Source organism: Perognathus longimembris, chromosome 2, assembly GCF_023159225.1.
Source record: "Perognathus longimembris pacificus isolate PPM17 chromosome 2, ASM2315922v1, whole genome shotgun sequence".
Classification (NCBI taxonomy): domain Eukaryota; kingdom Metazoa; phylum Chordata; class Mammalia; order Rodentia; family Heteromyidae; genus Perognathus; species Perognathus longimembris.
Window position 1 is genome coordinate 150,889,287 of NC_063162.1, and position 19,718 is coordinate 150,909,004.

General features: G+C 54.0%; 1 protein-coding gene across 4 annotated transcripts in view; it reads right to left on the reverse strand.

Moving 5' to 3' along the window:
* Positions 1-19,718, reverse strand: part of Prkag2 (protein kinase AMP-activated non-catalytic subunit gamma 2) — a 152,368-nt gene that overhangs the window by 23,692 nt on the left and 108,958 nt on the right. For 2 of the 4 annotated variants that reach the window (XM_048340494.1, XM_048340496.1), the window contains one exon: positions 3,232-3,335. In XM_048340494.1, the coding sequence (XP_048196451.1) occupies positions 3,232-3,335 (104 nt within the window). Of the gene's footprint in view, positions 1-3,231; positions 3,339-19,718 lie in introns of all 4 variants that reach the window. The other 2 variants (XM_048340493.1, XM_048340495.1) reach the window with 1 other exon arrangement.

Sequence of the window (19,718 nt, forward strand, 5' to 3'; positions counted from 1 at the left end):
TGTGGCTCAAGTGGCAAAGTGCTCACCTTGAGCGGGAAGAAGCCAGGGACAGGGCTCAGGCCCTGAGTCCAAGGCCCAGGACTGGCCAAAAAAAAAAAAAAAAAAAAAGAGTCTCATGGGGACTTTTCTGCTCGGGCTGGCTCCGAACCACAATCCTCAGATCTCAGCCTCCTAGTAATCTTGGAAGCCAGGATGACAGGCTGAGCCACTGGCGCCTGGCTGCAGAGGGTCATCTTGGTACCAATGCTAAGACAGCCTGGGTACCCACCAGGAGTGACCAGGAAGGAGCGGCTATCGGGATGTGCCGAGAGATTTTCTGTAGCCCTAAGAATGGAAGACACTTGCAGCCTTCCAGGTTACCTGAGCTATGCTATAAAAAAAAAATGAGGGGCTGGGAATGTGGCTTAGTGGTAGAGTGCTCGCCTCGCATGCATGAAGCCCTGGGTTCGATTCCTCGGCACCACATACACAGAAAAAGCCAGAAGTGGCGCTGTGGCTCAAGAAGCAGAGTGCTAGCCTTGAGCAAAGAGAAGCCAGGGACAGTGCTCAAACCCTAAGACTGCCCCCCCCCCTCCAAAAAAGTATAGGAACCAAAAATCTGTGTGAAGTCGTCACCTGGGGGTCTGGTCCTCTCACCCGCGTCCAAGCCGGGGTCACCTTCGATCACAGACTACAGCCCAGGGCACCGGCCTTCCCCACACCTGACCTGAGGGATGTACAGAGACTGGACATTGGTTCTGGAAGGCTGCTAAGCTAAGACATAAAAAACGCCACCCTGGGCTGCTGGTCAGCCTGGGGGCTGCAGTCACCAGGTGACAGATGGCATTTGAGTCCAAGTGTGCGTCACCAGGGGCACGGCAGGGCGAACGTGTCATTCTGACAACTGCCACCAACTCTGCAGGGCTGCTTGACCCTGAGGGCGAGGGGAGGGGGCAGGGCCGAGAGCAAGCCTTTCCAGCCTCCTCCGGCTGCCAGGCTAGCGAGCCAAGTGTGCGGGGCACCCCGGGGGAAGGAAGTGCCCCACGCAAGGACACGAGGTGCCACCACAGAATCCTGGGCACGCGCTCGCCCCCGTGTGAGCTACTGTGACGCGTATCAAGGGACTAAAAGCTGCCGTGAGAGGGGCCAGGCTTGGTGAGATCGGGCTGCCTCTGTTCACAGGGGACAGCTTCCCAACCCCGCCGTGGCCGCTCGGCGCACACCCGTTGTCCTTTTGGGAAACCGTTCCTGGCTCACCCGCGGCGGGATGCCGAGCGGCCGGACGCCGAGCGGCCGGACGGGCTGAGCTTGCACGGCGGCCTTGGTGTGCGCCGGCCCCGGAGCTCTCCACGGGCCTCTGCGCTGGGGGAGCGGGGCGCGTGCTCAGCAGCCCAGAGCGCAGCCCCCCCCCCCCCCCCCCGCCGCGTCTCAGCACTGTCTGCAGAGCGGCTCCCGCGGCCGGGGCGGCAATGCCCCCGAGAGCAGGACAACCAACGTAACATCTCACTGCTACTTCTGCGGCCCGAGAGGGAACCCTAAGGACAGAGGCACGCGGATCCGTCAGCAGGACCCAAGGCTGGGGGGAGGGGAGGCGGCCATGTCCATCAGCACGGGAGTGGCGTCCCAGGGCCAGACCCCTGGCCTCCTGGCTGGGGCATCACTCGTCCTGGCTAGCGCCTTATTTCTAAAGAAGGTCTCCGCGTGGCAAGGGGAAAGCCGGGCAGAAGTAGCGAGCACTTCCACACGTCTTATTTTTTGTTTCTAAGAACGTCAAGAGGCAGAAGATCTGCAACCCCTCCCCAAAGGAAGCCCTTCGGGGGTGACACGGACTGAGCTGGCCGCTGGCGTGGGGACGTTAGCACGCCTGGTTACTTAACCGGAATTCACAACAGCAGCTGTGCCCACCCTATTTCCCAAACGGAGACGACCATTTGCCTACAGTGATCGTGGACTGGGTGCTTCCTGTCCTTACTTAGTCTTTAAAGAATCAGGGAATCTCTGGGTTTGCAAAAATACCCTAAAGTGTTTAGAGGGAATTTCCCAAGTCCTAAGACATAAAGATAATTTATAGAATCAATTATATTCTCAGACGTCGACAAGAAACAGCAGGAAAATGAAACCGAGAGAGAGAAAAACCATTTCTTCTTTGCTGCCGGTCCCTCGTGCCAGGCACGGAAGGCAGGCCGTGATGCCAGGGGCCCCAAGGGCCCCGGGGTGCAATGTGGGTGCAATGGCAGGATGGTGGGGGGGGGAGGGGAGGGTGACGGCCCAGGGCGGGGCTGGGGGACGGCGGGCTCTCCAGGACAGCTGTGTGGCACACGCAGTGCAGTAGGTCCAGTCAACTCTCCAGGACGGGGTCAGCCCCGGGTCCCCGGGTCCCGGGGCTCAGGCTGAGGCTGCCCCCCACAGGCCCGGACGGCAATCACACCCGCGTGAGGCCTGCCCGTAGCTCCTTCATACACCTCTTCTAGGTCCTTGGTTTAGTGACATTCTGGGGAACAAACTTGAAGATAATCCTACTTGGGGAGGGTGTGTACGTGTGTGTACATACATATACTTTATTGCACTAATGTAATCTGGTCATGACAATGAGTATATTGTTTAAGGCTTTTTATCTATGACTTGAAGTCATATTGATATAAAAGGAACCACAATAAACTCAAGCTTAATAGCTAAATAATCAGATTCAGATTTTCTACTACCATAGACCAATAAAGTTCTCTCTTAAGAGATTATCTACCCTTTTAACCAATCTTATTAACTTCTTTTCTTAAGTCACTTTTTTTATTAAACCATTCTTATTAAGAGTAACCAATCTTATTTGAATACTTCTGTTTCTCTCAGCAGCTACAAAGACCATCTGGCTACCCAAGGGAGGCGGGACAGCCTGACTCAAAAGAGCTTGGCTCCAACACCCAGCAGACAGACAGACCTGGGCTCCGATGCCAGGCGCTGTGGCACACCAGCTGTAGAGTGCTGAACCAAGTGGTTTTAGTTCTCACATTAGGCTCTGAGTTTCCTCGTATGTAGACAAGGGGACAGTGGTAGTGCATCCCTTACAAGGTTGCCATGGAGACGGAGAATTCGACAAACCAGGGGGCACAGGGCCTGGTATTTAGAAGGGTCTCGGGAAATGTTTTCTGGCATTGCTAGTTTGAAACGACCATGGTGAACAGCCATGGAGAGAGCACTGCACAAGCTCGGGAGTGGGGTGCACACGTGTACGGTGGTGTCAGGAAGCGGGGTACTCACTTGTAAGGTGGTGTCGAAGACGACAAGCTTGGAACTGGTGGGAACGATGTCGTAGCACTTGTGGGACCTCATGAATCGCATATAAACACCGCTTTCTGAGTCTTCTGCTAAAAGAAAGGCAAAGCATTAGCAATAATACAGAACTCACTGAGGTATGCTAAATTAGACAGGATTCTAGATACACACAGGGAGCCCCAAAGAGAATACGCTTAGGACAGAAACACAAAGGCACAATCCCTATGTGCTGGCTGTCCAACGACCCGAAAGAGATGCCCCAAGGGGAGAAAGTAGGTTAGACCAAGAGGATTCGGGCGCCGCAGCAGTGGCCCCCGTGTGGGGGCTTGCTGTCCTCCCGGGAGACCGGAACTGTCTCCACGCCGTGATGTGGCTGGCCACCAAGGCCCAGAAGCAGCAGGGGATGGAGAGATGGGTGGGGAAGCAGAAACCTCTATCTCCCAGAACACGGGGTCCCACCCAGGACGAGCTGAAACATGGGAAGCCCTTAGGACGTAGGGCTAGAACGTTCTGAGCACCTGTGCCACGCCACGCCTGTGACCGCGCGACCTCCCCACAGCCCGCGCTCTGCGGGAATGCACGGCACGCATACGCATCGCAGATGAACGCAGTCCAGCTCATCCGGCGCGGACATCCACGTTACCGCCTGTACCCCATTCATCTGTGTCCCCTTCGTTCCAATGCACGGAACCAAGAGGAAATCTAACCATGGGAAAACCCAACAGCCCCATGTCACAGAAAGGGAAAAAACCCAAAAAACTTCTGTGAAAGATATCCCACATTATGGGTGTCCTTACCACTCTATGAATACCCGAGATAAAAATCTGAAATACTATACAGTAGGAAGATGCATACTTTTTAATATTTTTGAAAAAAAATCTGTGAATTTTGTTAGATGTATTTTTAGACAGACCCCAATCTTAATTCCTCTCTTGACTTAACATATTTAAATAAACATTGTACTTGGATGTACAAGAAAGTTGTGAAGATAAAGCAGACCTCACAGACCACGTGCCGGCTTTCCCTAAGATTGAACTTCGCTCGTTACTGGTTTAGACTTTTTACCACCACGACAAAATCCTCGAGAAAACAACTCACAGGAGAAAGGTCTGAACTTGGTTCCGTTTCAGAGGTTCCAGCCCAAGGTCGGCTGGTTCCATGTTTCTGGTCTGTGGCAAGACAGTGCTTTACTAATAATCTCCTGGTGTGCAGGTCTCAATCCAATCAAGCGGATAACTGCGATTATCCACCAGAATCTTCTAGTCTACTTAACACTCAAGTACATCTCTTTAAACCTCAGCCCCGCAAAGGCTGGCGTCCATACCGAAATGCAAAACGTATTCAGTCCATCTCCCGAATCTCCAAAGGTTAGCTGCTCCAGCACTGACCAGGAGTCCGAGTTTAAAGTCCCCTCTTCGTAAGCACGTGTAAAATTAAAGAAGCAGTTTCATACTTCCACTCAATACACACGGGCGCGGGGGCTCTCAATGGAGGCTTGGCACTGAAGGAAGGCCAAAACACGGCAGGGCAAACAGTAAGCCCCGCCCCTGCCCCCAGGATCTCTGTGGGGTGTCGGGACACAGGGGGTTGTGCCGGGAGAGCCTATCTGCTGGGGCGCCCCCCCCCCCGCCCTCCGGCCTTGCTGGGGGCCGTCACCTGACTGACCTCCCTCCCGCGCTGTCTGTCCAGCAGCTGCAGCTTTCCTTGGCAGCTGCTCTACGCTCTTGGCGTCTCCACTGAAATCTTTAGTTCCATTCTCAGAGGCTACCTGCGGGGACTCTGACCCCGACACACGGCCTGGTGTGCCACGGGTGGGAGGGCGTGCGACGCTGCACGCCTGCAGAACCAGCATCACGGAGACGCCACTAAGGTCGGCCACGGGTCCCGGTGGAAGCCCGGCTTCCACGGGCCACGGCTCTGGCAGCTTCGGCGCGCCTGGACGGCCGGGGAAGGCACAGGGAAATACTTCCCGGCGCGGTCCAGGGCAACCGGATGCCCAAGAGTTCTCTCCTGAGGGCAAAGTCTTCCATGTTGAAATGGATGTGGTGCAAACAATTGCAGTCAAGTGCTCCAGGCATCTTTGCTCGGTCTGGTTTCTTTGTAAACGGCCCTCGTCTTTATCATGTTTCTTTTCTGGGGAAACTCAAAGTTTCTTAAACCTTTCTGTTCTGGTTTTATTCTGCTCACAATGCTTACCGTCAACCTGGCTAAAAACACCTAGAAATACCCATGCCACGGCCTGAATACTGAGCTGACCCATCAAATGGATACGTTTGTCACCCTTAAACTCAGCCTTCCACGATCTTAGGGCCTAAACAAAATGTAGACAAGTTCTTTGCCATAATGGTCTCTAGTCTAGTTTCAAATAAAGTCCTCGTCCCCATCTGAAACCTCATGAGTAATCTTTACTCTCCGCATTGGTTTTCTTTTTCTTTGTGCTGGTCCTGGGGCTTGCACTCAGGGCCTTGATGCTGTTCCTGAGCTTCTTTTTCTTTTGTTCAAGGCTAGTGCTCTACACCATGTGAGCCACAGCTCTACTTCCAGCTTTTTGGTAGTTTATTGGAAGTAAGAGTCTCATGGACTTTGCTACTCTGGCTAGCTTCGAATCATAATCCTCAGAGCTCAGCCTCCTGAGTAGCTAGGATTAGAGTCAAAAGCCATTGGCAAGGGGCCTGGCTTGCGGTTGGTTTTCTGAGCACCTACCTGTAAGGTTCCCCAGAAAGGAAACCCGCCACATGGTTCAGGCAGAAAGGAGCTTATATTGTGGGGAGAGCAAACTGCCAGCCCACACAAGATGGAGGCGTGGGGAGACAAAGGGGAAGGGAGAAGAGAGAAAGAGAAAAGGAAAGAGAGCAGGGAGTTGAGCCGGATTATATAGGAAAAGGTGGGGGGTGTGGCCAGGTGGATTGGATGTGATTCAGGAGGAGGAGGTAACTGCCTCCAGGTGTGCCAGTTACCTAGGTAACTCAGGGACTGGGCGCAGACTTGAACAGGTGGGGGGCATCTGCATGGAGCCCTCCCAGGGGTGGACCTTACACTACCCAAATAGCCCCTTGAGCTCTGCTTACAGCATGGCAGCACTTCTCTAGTCCACATCGCCAAACCTGCACAGATTCCTCCGGCAAACTACGGTCAAAGGCTTTGAGCCACACCGCTGGGAATAATCACAGCAATGAACCTCTCTTTTCCGGTGTCAATTTCCCACATTACCCTTGTGCCATTGTGATAAACAGCTTAAAGGAGGAAGGATTTAATTTGGCCTGAGCTTCAGGTTAGAGCCCATTTTGGTTGGCTCCATGGTTCTGGGCCGGCGGTGATGTTACTAGAAAGTCAATGCGGCTAATCAACCGAAGTCGTTCTATCTAGTGGGCGAAGTCAGGCAAGACTCAAATGTAGAGCAGGAACACTTATTAGGAAAGGAATAAATGCTTTCCTGTAGGCTGAAGGTGGAGGTGGGTCTCTCTCTAGAGAGAGAATGACAAGGATTCTTACCAAGGCACAAGTTTTACTGAAGTTTGAGGAGCTAGGACCACCCAAGGGCGGGAATTTACTGAATTACCTTTAATCTCTAGGGCATGGCTTACTGGCTAGGGTAGATAAGCTAAGGATCTGCTGTCTTAGGAGCTGTTAATCAGCCCAGCTTGGGTGGAGGCTCTGAATCCGTAGGCGGTGGGATTCACAAAATCCGTACCTAGTGTCACTGCATGACCTTGACGGGCCACACAGGCTGAGACAAGCTCGGTGACAAAGTTTCCCAGTGAACTCACCCCTCGCTTCAAGTTCCCTTTCCATTTCCCCAGCTCAGGGCTGGCTGCTGTCTGTCAATGAGGTGGAAAGGGGGAACTGGAGCGGAGCTAGTCAAGTCAGGCAGAAGTGAGGGGCGGGCAGGAGAGAGGATATGCTTGCGCCTCTTTATCTTTCTGCTCCGTCAGAGGCGTCCAGCCCAGGGGAGGGTGCCACCCACTTTCAGGGCAGGTCTCCTCCTAGCTAATCCTCTCTAGAATGAAGTCCTGGCAGACACGCCCAGAGACGTGCGGCTCATTTCAATCTAGTGGACAGAAAAGTTAACCATCCTAGTTATTACGTCACACTTATCACAAATAACAAGCCAACAAAGCTACAGTACTATTCATGGAAACTTCTGATACACGTTATTAGGAAGGCAGCCAATCAGGGAATTTCCGCCTACGGAACTCGCAGATGGCAGGATAAGAGAGTAAAAGCTGACTGACAGTGAAGTGATAAACAATGAGGAAATACAGATGGAACACTAAATCTTTGGTGTTCCAACCTTACCGGAAACAGAAAGGTGACCCACCCATCCAAAATCCATCCACTTCTCAGTAGTTTACCCAAGGCCAAGCTCGTTAATGAGGAAGACAGAGGAAAAGGGCCCAAGATGGCAGAGATAGGCTGAAGTACCATCTTCTTCAAGGCTCGTCTCTGCACATGCTCTCTTTTCCTTGCCTTATGTGTCTTACCTGAATTATTCTCTTGTCAGACATAAAGACTGAGTTTGTTTAGCTGCCCTAAACTTTTTTTTTTCCTTTTTTTCCAGTCCTGGGCTTGAACTCAGGGCCTGAGCACTGTCCCTGGCTTCTTTTGCTCAAGGCTAGCACTCTACCACTTGAGCCACAGTGTCATTTCCAGCTTTTTTTCTGTGTATGTGGTGCTGAGGTATGGAACCCAGGGCTTCATGCATGCTAGGCAAGCGCTCTACCACTAAGCCACATTCCCAGCCCCTTGCCCTAAACTTGCTGGTAACCTCCTTGGTGTATTGATGGAGGACTTAGTTCTGGACGTGTTGAACGGTTGGGTTACATGAGGATTTCCTTAGTTCCCCTGAGGCCCTTCTTCTCACCAGGACCAGCTGGACAGCCACTCAAGTTTCCTCCAGGGTTTTGAGGACAGGCAGAGTGTGTGTGTGTGTGTGTGTGTGTGTGTGTGTGTGCGCGCGCGCGCGCGCATGATGGTTTCTCTTCCTCTCATCAGGAGTACATACTATCAATATGACTCTTCATGTTGTCGGGCTGAGGTCTCTTTGTTGGGGTACCTGATCTTTGGAGGTGAGACTACTGGAGCCCACCCCCAGGGGTGAGGTAGGCTCTGCCTCCTGCAAGGCTGAGCACCTATGTAAATCATCAGGAGAGTCGATCCACCTTGTGTTTACGTCTATCAGTTGGGATTCGTGGGCATCTGTTTTCTTTTCTTTTTGGCCAGTCCTAGGGTTTGAACTCTGGGCTTGGGCGCTGTCCCTGAGCTCCTTTTTGCTCAAGGCTAGTCAGTGCTCTACCACTTGAGCCACAGTGCCACTTACGGCCTTTTCTGTGATTAACTGGAGAGAGAAGTGTCATAGACTTTCATGCTGGCTTTGAGCCATGATCCTCAGATCTCAGCCTCCTAAATGGCAGGATGACAGGCGGGGGCCGCTGGTGCCTTGCTTGGCGTCTGTTTTCTACTCCGAGTGGCCACGCAGGCACCTGTGCTGGGTGGGCAGTGCGGCCCACGGTTCCCTGACAGCCTTGAGACGGCCAGGGCTCTGCCTCCTGCCAGGTCCTTCACAATGGCTCAGGGCTGGCGTCCCGACTCTGCCCACGCGTGGGCAGTGCGGCCCTGCAAGCCTCCTCCCGGGTCCGCTCAGCCTCCTGGGCCCGAGAACCAGCTCCCCTCTGCCCCCATTCCTAGCGACAGCAAGCTCACGAACCCGTAAAGGAACGACGTGGGAATGGTTAGCCAGAGTCCCCGCCTCAGTGTCCGGCCTTGGTCCCCGACGCTGGCCGAGTGCGGGGGGGAGGGAGCAGAGCACGCGTGCGGCTGCCGCACACACACACACACACACACACACACACACACACACGGCGCTGCGCGACCACCTACAGCAAAACCTGACCCAGTGAAGTCAAATGTCAAGTATGTAAAATAAATTATTTTGCTTGTTGATTTGGAACAGGGACAGATTGTTACCGACATAACATCAATACCAAAGGAAGTATGAGCATTTTAAGTGAATCAAGCAGAACAAAGTGTCCTTCCCGTCCACGTGCCTTCTCCACAGTGAGTATACATTTTCGGATTATATGGGGTGCTATCTGTACTATTTTCATCAGGGCAAGAGCTCAAATTGTAGAGAAAGAAAGGCGGGCACTACAGTGCAGAGAAAATTAGTGTAATTTGGAGTTAAGTCCAGAAAAGAAAGCCAATGCATGGAACAACTGGCTGTTTGGAATGCATGATTAGAATTCCTGAGAAGGCAGGGAGTGGAGACTCCGCACACCCCAAAGGTGCCCGGTCAGCCATTACCACAGTGTTCTGCTCGTGATTGCGTTACTCTGCACACTGCCACTGAGGGGCACGATTAGGGAGCATGCCTGGCACCTGAGGAGCCGGCCGGCAGAGGAAGACACCTGCCACGGTGAGGCTCTCTTACCACAACCCCCCCTCTAGTGAGTGAGTAACCCAGTGCTCTTATTCAAAGTTGCCAACGAGTAACACTGGGAGTATCTATTAAAGTGTGTAAAGCGAGTATCTATTAAAGTGTGTAATTTATAAAGGCTAACAGTGTTCAAAATTCAACACACATAAGTGTAGACATAAACAAACCTACACATTAAATAGAAGCACTTGCAAGTAAATAGTTTTCTCTCTAAAATCCCACGACGTAATACCTCATCTCTGACTTTCCTACCGCCCCCCCTTCAGCCCCTCATGCACCACAGACCCTGGTTCAGGCTACCAGACGCCTAGCTCTAACCTTCCAGCTCTCCCCCGCCCATCTCCAAGGACCAGTCCTCTGGATCGCATCAGTACTTCCTTCTCAAAGGAAGGATCCGGACAGGCAGAAAGGGTCTCAACCTGAGATTGGAGATGACACCATCCTAAATCCAATAATGAGCATCCTTAGAAGACACTCGGAGGGGAAGGCAGTGGAAGGCAGAGCCCAGAGCAATGCAGCTTCAGGCTAAGGGATGCCCGGGGTGTAGAGAGGCCGGGGAGGCTGCCCTCAGCTTCCAGAGGCCTGGAACTTATCCAGACCTCAGAATGACCGAGGTCAATTTCTCTGTCTGTCTGCCCCGGGGCTTGAACTCAGGGTCTGGGCACTGTCCCTGAGCTTTTTGTGACCACCATTCTACCACTTGAGCCACAGCGCCATCTCTGGCTTTTTCCATATATGTGGTACTGAGGAATGGAACCCAGGGCTTCATGCATGCTAGGCGAGCGCTCTGCCACTCAGCCGCATCCCCAGGGCCAATTTCTGTTCAAAGGTTACTGCCTATCCCAAAGGCCCTCACAATTGGGCTTCCTGGCTCGTTCTGACACGCTCCATGGAGCCGCCACAAGCCGTCCAATTTACAGGTCTGGCTCTTCTTGAGACCACGAGCCAGTGAAAACGCCTGGCTCTTTAGCCCCCAGACGCACAGTGTGTTCCCCGAATGAATTAGGCACAAGCCAGCGCTTGCCGTATGGCTCGCCGCTCCAAGTTACACAGATCAGATGAAGAGGATGGGGGCAGACCTGAGGGGGTGCGCCATGGTTCTGTCAGGGAGAAAATTGATGCGAAACGAATGCTACTCAAAGATTACCAGGGAACCTAGAAGTAATATCCAGTAAATAAACTTTATTTACAACATAGAGCTTCATGCAATTGCCACAATGTAAAGGTATTTTTTTTTGGGGGGGGGGTCAGAGAAATACTGTCCCAATGGAGGTGCTAAAAACGGTCACTAAAAACCAAGTAAAACAACAACAGTAAATCCTAAAGCTTTAACTTATTATTTTTCTTTTGGTATGTGCGTGTTTGTGTGTGTGTGCATGTATCATGCACACGTGTGCTAACACTGGGAACTGAACTCAAGGCCTCGGTGCTGTTCCTTAGCTATTTTGCTCAGGGCTGGTGCTCTACCACTTGAGCCACAGCTCTATTTCCAGCTTTTTTTTTCTGGTTAGCTGAAGACAAGAATCTCACAGACTTTCCTGCCCAGGCTGGCTTTGAACCACAGTCTGTAGGTCTCAGCCTTCTTAGTAGCTAGGATTAAAGATGGTAGCTACTAGTATCTGGCATTAGAATTTAAAATGTCTGCACTACCATATATACATTTCTAAAATAGCCTGGAAAAAGAGCAAACCAGACAATGTCATGTTTCTGAGATAATCACCCTCATCACAAATTAGTTTTTCCAAAACCCATGTAACACAGAACTTTCATTTGATAAGAGCTGATAAACACACACACACACACACACACACACACACAATGTAGATTTAAAAAAAAGATTGCTTGGCCTTAACTGTATGAAAATGGAGAGAAGAGGCTGTTGCTGTAATTAGTTAGGCAAACATATTCAAGGATAATTCAAAAGATAACAGTATGAAATTGTTTTCCTAATAAGCTTTGGCCAAATTAGCAGGATGGCCAATGAGACGATGGCCGGGAATGGAAAGATAGCCACTACCCATTAACCATTCCTGACATTATCATCACAGCCTCTCTCTACACAGGGCCCGGGCTGATCTGGAGCCAGGACCCTCCAAGAAGCTAGGATTACACGTGTGGAGCGCAGCATCTGGTCTGTTCAATTTCTTCTTGCACAGACTTGACAAAAGGTTTATCTGTGCTATTGCCTTCTCCAAGGACTGTTATTTCTACTGAATAAAACTACTTTTAGGTTTGGTTTAATTGGCTCTGCCATTTCAGCAGATTTCAGGAGGGAAGAGGGATGAATGAATATAGTTAGCAAGCCATTTGAGGGTGGCAGATCAACTGAAGACAGTACTTACAGAGAGCATTCTGGCTGGGGCTGGGGGCTCACGCCTCTCACCCCAGCTACTGGAGAGGCTGAGATCTGAGAACTGCAGTTCTAAGCCAGCCCCAGGCAGGAAAGTCGGAGAGACTCTTACCTCCAACGGACCACCCAGAAAACCAGAAGTGGCACTGTGGCTCAAGTGGTAGAGACGCGTAGAGTGCTAGCCTTGAGCTGAAGAGCTCAGCCCAGGCCCAGAGATCAAGCCCCATGACCAAAATAAAAAGGGGGTGCTGGTGTCTTGCCTGTAATCTTAGCTATTCAGGAGGCTGAGCTCTGAGGCCTTTGCGGACTTCGGTCTGAGGCCAGCCTGGGCAGGAAAGTCCAAGGGACTTGTCTCTAAACACCAAAACAATAATAATAATAATAATCTGGAAGTGTACCACTCTTGAGCACAAAAGCACCAAAGACAGCATTTAAGTACTGAGTTCAAACCTGGCACCAACACCAGAAAAAAAAAAAAAAGCCCTAACAAAGGCAACTGTAATTTGGCTTCAACATGACCATTCTCCAGGGCTTAACAAGGCACCGAATCTCCAGGGCTTAACAAGGCGCCGAATCTTCCCGCTGTGGGTTCTCTGCTGTCTTTTCCCCCTGCCGTCTCTTAATATAGCATGTCTTTCATCTTATATATGTGCGAACACTGGCAAGAGTTACTATTTTATTTCTTGTTTTTGTTTTTTGTTTTTTTGGCCAGTCGTGGGCCTTGGACTCAGGGCCTGAGCACTGTCCCTGGCTTCTTCCCGCTCAAGGCTAGCACTCTGCCACTTGAGCCACAGCGCCGCTTCTGGCCGTTTTCTGTATATGTGGTGCTGGGGAATCGAACCTAGGGCCTCGTGTATCCGAGGCAGGCACTCTTGCCACTAGGCTATATCCCCAGCCCAAGAGTTACTATTTTAAATCCAAACATAGATCCAGGATCCCATGATCCCAGGGAGACGGAGCAGAGGGCACGGGACCCGACCCGACCGGCTGCACCTTCGCTGTCACCTCAGGAAAATGAAGCCTTCAGCGAGGGGGGGCGGAAACAAACACCTTCAGGATCAGCACACAACACTTCCAGGGCCAAACAAACGCCTGGAGCTGCACCTCCACGCAGAGCGGGGGCTCTGGGTCTGTCTATGGCCGACACCCGTGGGCAGCCTACCAATCCAGACCACCTACTTGCGGGGGGGGGGGGGGGGGGCGTCAGGCTCCAAGACTGTCCCCGACTACGGACACTCGCAAGTCCAGGCCTCTGGAGTTCCAGAGGGTTCTCGTGACTCTCTCCCGCACTTTGCTCCAGTGGCTCGCAGAACCCAGGGGAACGTTTAAAGGTTTATGACCGCAGACGCCGGGGCAGCGGGAGGGGAGGCTCGTGGAGATGAGGGGCCCAGGGGGTATCTGGTGCTGTTTTATTTTTCCTGGAAGCTTCCTCACATACATGCAACTGATTAAATCGCTGGCCACCAACTTGACCTTCGGCAGCCGTTCTCCGCAGAGACTTGGGGCGGGTCTAAAGTCCAACTCTGCTGCTGCCTAAGTGGTTCTTGTGAGCAGCTGAACCCCAGGCAGCAGTCGTGAGCACGCAGACATTCTATCTCCGTCCCAGTTAAGAGCCCAGGAAATGGGAGATGAGTTCAGGTTTGTATTTCACAATAGGGCTATCCCCTGGAGCCCGAATTTCTTCATCTGTATTCTTCTATCCTTCCCATTAAGGAATGGAGGGAGGCTCCCACCCCCCCCCCCCCGCCCGCCAAAGCTGCCAGATGGGGCATGCACAGATGCCCGCTCGCTGCCTGGGCCAGGGGAGGCTGCGGGGGGAGGGTGTGTTGGGGGGGCCCTGCCCAGCTTGGAGAACTGAGCTTAGTTACCTTCCTTATACCCCTTCCAGGGCCTTTCCGGAGGAGGTGCCTGCGGCTTGCATCCCCACGGGCAGGCACCGCAGTGAGACGCACTCCTGTCGTTTAGTAGAAGTGAGGCGCTAGTGGTATTTGCAAGTCACGCAGGAAGAGAAGAAAGCTCGAAATCACTTGCTCAAGATCTGGGAGCTGTTAAATAGAACAGGGACTCCAACCTGCGGTGGTAACCACATGCATTTAAAAGGGGCGGGGGCATGCGGTGGAAAGTTCTCGGTCAAGGAATGCAGGTCACACAATCTACTCAGTGACTGTGACCAGCTCGCCTTCCCTGTGCACACCCTGAAAGGAACAGGACTCAGCCAACACAACACGCGGGGACCTCAGTGCTGCGGCGTGGATTCTGCTCCACAGAGAAGAGCTCAGAGCGGGGCAGCAGGAACCGGCTCACTACGCAGATTAGAAAGCGACTCCCACTCAGCCGCAGGGCCCCAGAATTACTTCTCTTCTTTTATTCTCTGGGCTAAATGACGTTCCTTTCTCCCGAGGCAAGTCCAACGGCGCTCACTGCCACAAAAGCAAGATCCGGAGACGCTCCGCTCCGGGGACGCGCGCCCTCAGCCCCGGGGCCCCCCTTCCAGCGGTCTGACCGCTGGCCACGGTGAGTCCACCACAGCCCCGTGCAGCTCCTCACCTCTGGGATCAGCGCGGCCTCCATCTGCCCTTTGCCCCGTTCTCCATCCATTCCCGCAGGCCTCGGCTTCTTCCACAGAGCCCGCCCAGCCCTAAGCTTCGTCTCCCCCCTCCTAAAGCGGGCAACTCTACTGATGAAGAACCGCAAAGACACCCGTTTCTTCTTCCCAGCGCCCACCGTGTGGAGGGACCCGAGGATGTTGAGTCCAGAGGGCTTCCGGTAGGAGCAGGGGGTCAAGAGGACCAGAACCACCCAGGGGAAAGTCCAGAGGCCCTGAAAGGGGCAGGCGGCTGGACGGTGAGAAAGAAGGCCAGAAGACAATCCTAGCTGTTCAGGAGGCAGAGGTGAGGAGGATGGCGATACAAGGACCGCTGGGGGAGAGGGCAGGCGCTCGTGAGACCTCAGCTCAACCCACAACCGGGCATGCTGGAGCATCGCTCCTCCCTAGCCTGTGCAAGAGGACGGCTGGGGATCCCAGCTGTGGGTCAGTCCAGGCCCCAAAGCTCGTGATACCTCATCTCAACAGTGAACGCAGGGCGTGGGGGTGAGCTCCCAGCTACATGGGAGGCATAAACGGGGGCTCTAGTCCAGGGCAGCCAAGCACAGAGTAAGACCCTATCCTGTTATATAGGCGTAAAGTACCGGAGAAGCCTCAGTTTGAAGGATGGAAACTTGGAATCTTTATTAGAGCATTCGCATCTGCAGGCAGCCAGTGGTTACAAAGCCTTGTGGCCCACAAATACCCGTAACACTGTCAGGAAACAGGCCACAGAGCAAAGATACAACAAAAGCCACACCAACAAACCAATCCAGCTCCAATGGAGAACTGACTGGGACGCCATGGTGACTGAAGCCAGGAGGGAGGACACCGGACGGGAACACAGAGACCAGCGGCATGGCGTGATGGCGCCCAAGCTGGCCTGACCCCTGACCTGGGGTCAGGTCAGGGGGCTAGGTCACAGGAAGCTCCCAGTCCCAAGCACTTCTGTCTCTAGGGATTCAGGAACACCCATCACCTGGGGGATGGGCCTTCCCTTCCTCTAGGACTCCAGGCGCGCCCATCAAGACAAGAGGCCAGGTAGAGCAACTCACCCTGGGGCCCATGATGGTGCTGGCCCCATCTGACCGCCATAGTACAATCCCAAGAGTAAGCAGAACGCCAAGGGCCGAAGTGTAGATGAAGTGGTGGGGCCCCTGCCCAGCAAGTGCAGGGCCCCGACTTCAAATCCCAGCACTGCCAGGAAAACAAAGAGAGCAAGCCTGGAGAGCTGGAGGGAAAATGCAAGGGGAAGGAGGGAGGGGCCCAAGGAGAAGGATGGGCAGCGCTGAGGCGGGGAGGAGGGGAAGGGGGCAGCGGCCGGGCCACCAGAGACCAGGCTAAGCAAGCTGGACCCTGAGCTTCAGACAAAGCGGGGGGGCGGGGGGGGGGAGGGGGGCACAAAAGGTTTGTAGGCAAAGGGATGACACGATCACCCACATGCCTAACTTGGGCATCGCAACAAGGACTAGAGGAGCAAAGGGGGAGCGGGAGAGACCAGCTACAGCGCTGGTGCAACAGAAAGATGGGAAGATGGGGTGTGGGCGCGTGGCAGAGGATAAAGGGTCATTCCCGTGCCGCCGGTAGAGGCAGTGCCATTCGTTTCCAGATCCAGGCTGGCATTAAAAAGGAAAGGTGGGGCCGGGCGCCCGTGGCTCACCTCTGCAATCCTAGCTACTCAGGACACTGAGGTCTGAGGATCACGGTTCAAAGCCAGCCTGGGCAGGAAAGTCCATGAGACTCTTATCTCCAGTTAACCACCCAAAAACCGGAAGTGGTGCTGTGGCTCAAAGTGGTAGAGCGCTATCCTTGAGCTCAGGGACAGAGCTCAGGCCCAGGTCAAGCCCCAGGAACAAAAAAATTTAAAAAAAAAAAGAAAGAAAGAAGAAGAAAAGGCAGGGGAGGGGAAGCCTGGCATCTTGAGCTCCTGTGGGACCAGGGCCTGGTAGGACTTAAAGGCTTGGTTTAAGTGGTTGAGCACCAGCAATGAGCAAACAACCCGAATGAGCAAGCCAAGCAAGCAAACCGACAGAATGAGAGGGAGGTGCCCGCTGGGGGCTTGGAGGGAAGGTCACCTCACACTGGCTCTGCGCAGGCGGCACGGGCCAGGAACCTGGCGACCCACCTTCCCACGGCCTCGGACTAGGTGTGCGGCTTAGCACAGTGCTGCAAGATGGCAGCTATTATTGTAATCACAGAATTAAAAAAAAAAAAAAAAGAACACAAGAATCCGCCCCCATGTGGCAGCACACATCAAATGCTCGGTGCCACGCACAGCGCTCTGTCTTCGTGAGCTGTCGTTAGAAGTCGCCGTGGGTGACTCGGGGGCCTGGGACTCTGTTCACGGGATGGTGAGCTCGGAGCTAGGCCACCGGTGATGGGGCCGGAGGCTGTGCTCAACATGCCTTCCAGAAAGCAGGGAGGGCCTAGCGTGGAGAAGGAAGCGTGCGCCCCGCGCAGGCCCGGAGGGGACGCAGAGGAGGCGCGGTGGTTCTGGGCATGCGCAAAGCTGGTGAGACGGCCCACTCTGAGAGATTCCCCAGCTCCTCCTAGGCTCCTTCCTCTCTATCAGCCGCTCCCTGTTAGTCTGTCTCTGTGCTGTGTTGCTTTAACAACATCTCTGGTACTAGGTAATGCGTGAAGGAAAGAGGTTCCCGTGGCTCAAGATTCCAGACGCTGGAAAATGCACACAGCACGACACCCCGGCTGAGAAGGGAACCCCTTCGGACTGCACCGGGACACGGCTGAGAGCCCCACACAGTGGTGGGAGAAGGGGGTGTCATGGCAATGCGGGAGGCAAGGTGGGGAGGGGCCAGGATCAAGCCTTACCACAGCTTGCTCTAGAGAGAACTAATCCTCTCCCACGAAACCATGTCCACCCAAGACCTAATCACACGGCACGAGGCCCCAACCCTCCAATGCCCACCGCCTCTCCACCTCCACACCCCCACTGGCGACCGGGATTCCCGCACGGGGGCTCGAACTCAGGGCCTGGGCGCTGCTTCTAAGCATTTCCTGCACAAGGTTAGCATTCTACCACTTGAGCCACAGCTCCATTTGTGGCCTTTTGCTGGTTGGCTGGAGATAAGAGTCAAAGACTTCCCTGCCTAGGCTGGCTTCGAACTGCAATCCTCAGATAGCAGTCTCTTGAGTAGCTAGGATGACAGGCGTGAGCCACTGGAGCCTGACTCCAGCCCACAAACTCTTGGGCTATAAACCATACCAAAAGCATAGGACAGTAGTCTACACGACAGGGATCATACTTCACGACGTCTAAGATGCCCTCAAATGTTAAGTTACATCTGACGCCAGAAACATTAAAACCGTGCACAGATGGATGAAATATGGTAGTACGTTAAACACGGGGCCTGCTAGATAGGACAATGTTTCCCCCCCGTCCTGGGCCTTGAACTCTGGGCCTGGGTGCTGTTCCTGGGGTCTTTTTGCTCAAGGCTAGCACTGTACCACTTGAGCCACAGCACCACTTTCAGCTTCTTCTGTGATTCATTGGAGAAAAGAGTCTCATGGGCTTTCCTGTCTGGGCTGGCTTGGAACCACGATCCTCAGATCTCAGCCTCCTGAGTAGCTAGGATTAAAGGCGTGTGCCACCGGAGCCCAGCTGATAGGACAGATTTAACTACTGCTATTTCACACAACTGTGAGTTGTGTCGGGAGTCAAGACTCACTAGGTCCCTTGCCAAGGCAGAGCATGCAGACTCGGTGGCCGAGGCAGAGGGTGCACGGCAAGCATAACCAGAACTGCCAAGAGGACCGGGCAAACCCTGCTGCTACCACACAGCTGCCACGGCACGCTCCACCAGCAGAGGTCAGCACCCCGGCGAAGCCACAGTCCTCCCGCGGCCAGGGGACGCCGCCCCCCCCCCCCCCCAGAAGGCCTCTAGGAGGGCTCCCCAACCTCCTCCTCTCGCCTTTCAGAGAGCTTTCCCCCTGACCGGTCCACTCTCACGAGAAGGTCTCCCGCAGCGCCACCGTGTGTGTGCTCATGTGTCGGGGTCCTTGGGAGCGGGGAAGCCACTGCCATGTCCCAGCCGAGCGCATCCGCACTCACTTCAGGCACCCCCCCCCCCCGCGCCTGGGGGGAGGGGGCAGAGAACCATTTTCCTTTGCTTGCTCCTTTGAGTGTCCGTGGCGTGCTCTGGGGCTCGGTTTGCAAGCTCAAATGGGAAGCAAGAGATCGCCAAGGGCCAGCCCAGGCTCCGCAGAGGAAACCAGATGAGCACAGCAAGAAAGCAAAGCCCCGAGGCCCGGGCCCTTCCTAAGGGAGTGCAGTCGCTTCCTCACACGCCTGGCCTGGCCGAAGGCTGGAGAGGAATGCGTCCCTCCTGCACCAAGTGGCCCATCCCCACATTCAATCGCCGTGACCAGAGCTGGCGGAGCGTCCTGTCGCCAGGGTGGGTGTGTGGGCACGAGGTCTGGAGGATACTCTGCAGAACCGTGAGGACGGAGCACGGAATGGGGTGCCGGCAGCGGGAGAGGCCAATGCCAGGTGCCTGTGACCCACACCTGCAAAGTCCCGGCCTCGTGGGTGGCTGGGACCACGAGGACTGCAACCCAAGGCTAGCCCGGACAGAAGAGTACACGAGACTGTCTTTTCGACAGAGCCCTGAGTGCGGGGGGCTACAATGGGAAGCCCACACAGGCAGGGCCTGGCTAGCCAGCACGAGGCCCTGCGTTCAAACGCTGCCACCAAAAGCAGAAGCCAGGGAAACCATCACCATGAACCAGATCCAACTACTGATCCTCCAACAGCTGTGAGGGCAGGAGGAAAGCCAGGAGTGGGCAAGGCCGAGGAACTGCTGGACAGGGCCCATCTCCAGCAGGCCCCGTCCTGGGGAGGAAACAGCCGGATGATCTCCGCCACATGCATTCAAGGCTGTGACTGGGTGCTTACACAGCACCCGGCGCTTACTTCAGGGAATCAACGCCAGTGTGAGAAGGTTATTATCGATCGCCACACACAGAAAAGACAGGGCTGGGCTCATGACCGGTACGGGTCATTTTCTATCGTGAGTTACTGAATGCTCTCTTCATTATAAAGGCAGTACCACTGAACACCTACTACCAACAGCTCAACAGAGCAGCAG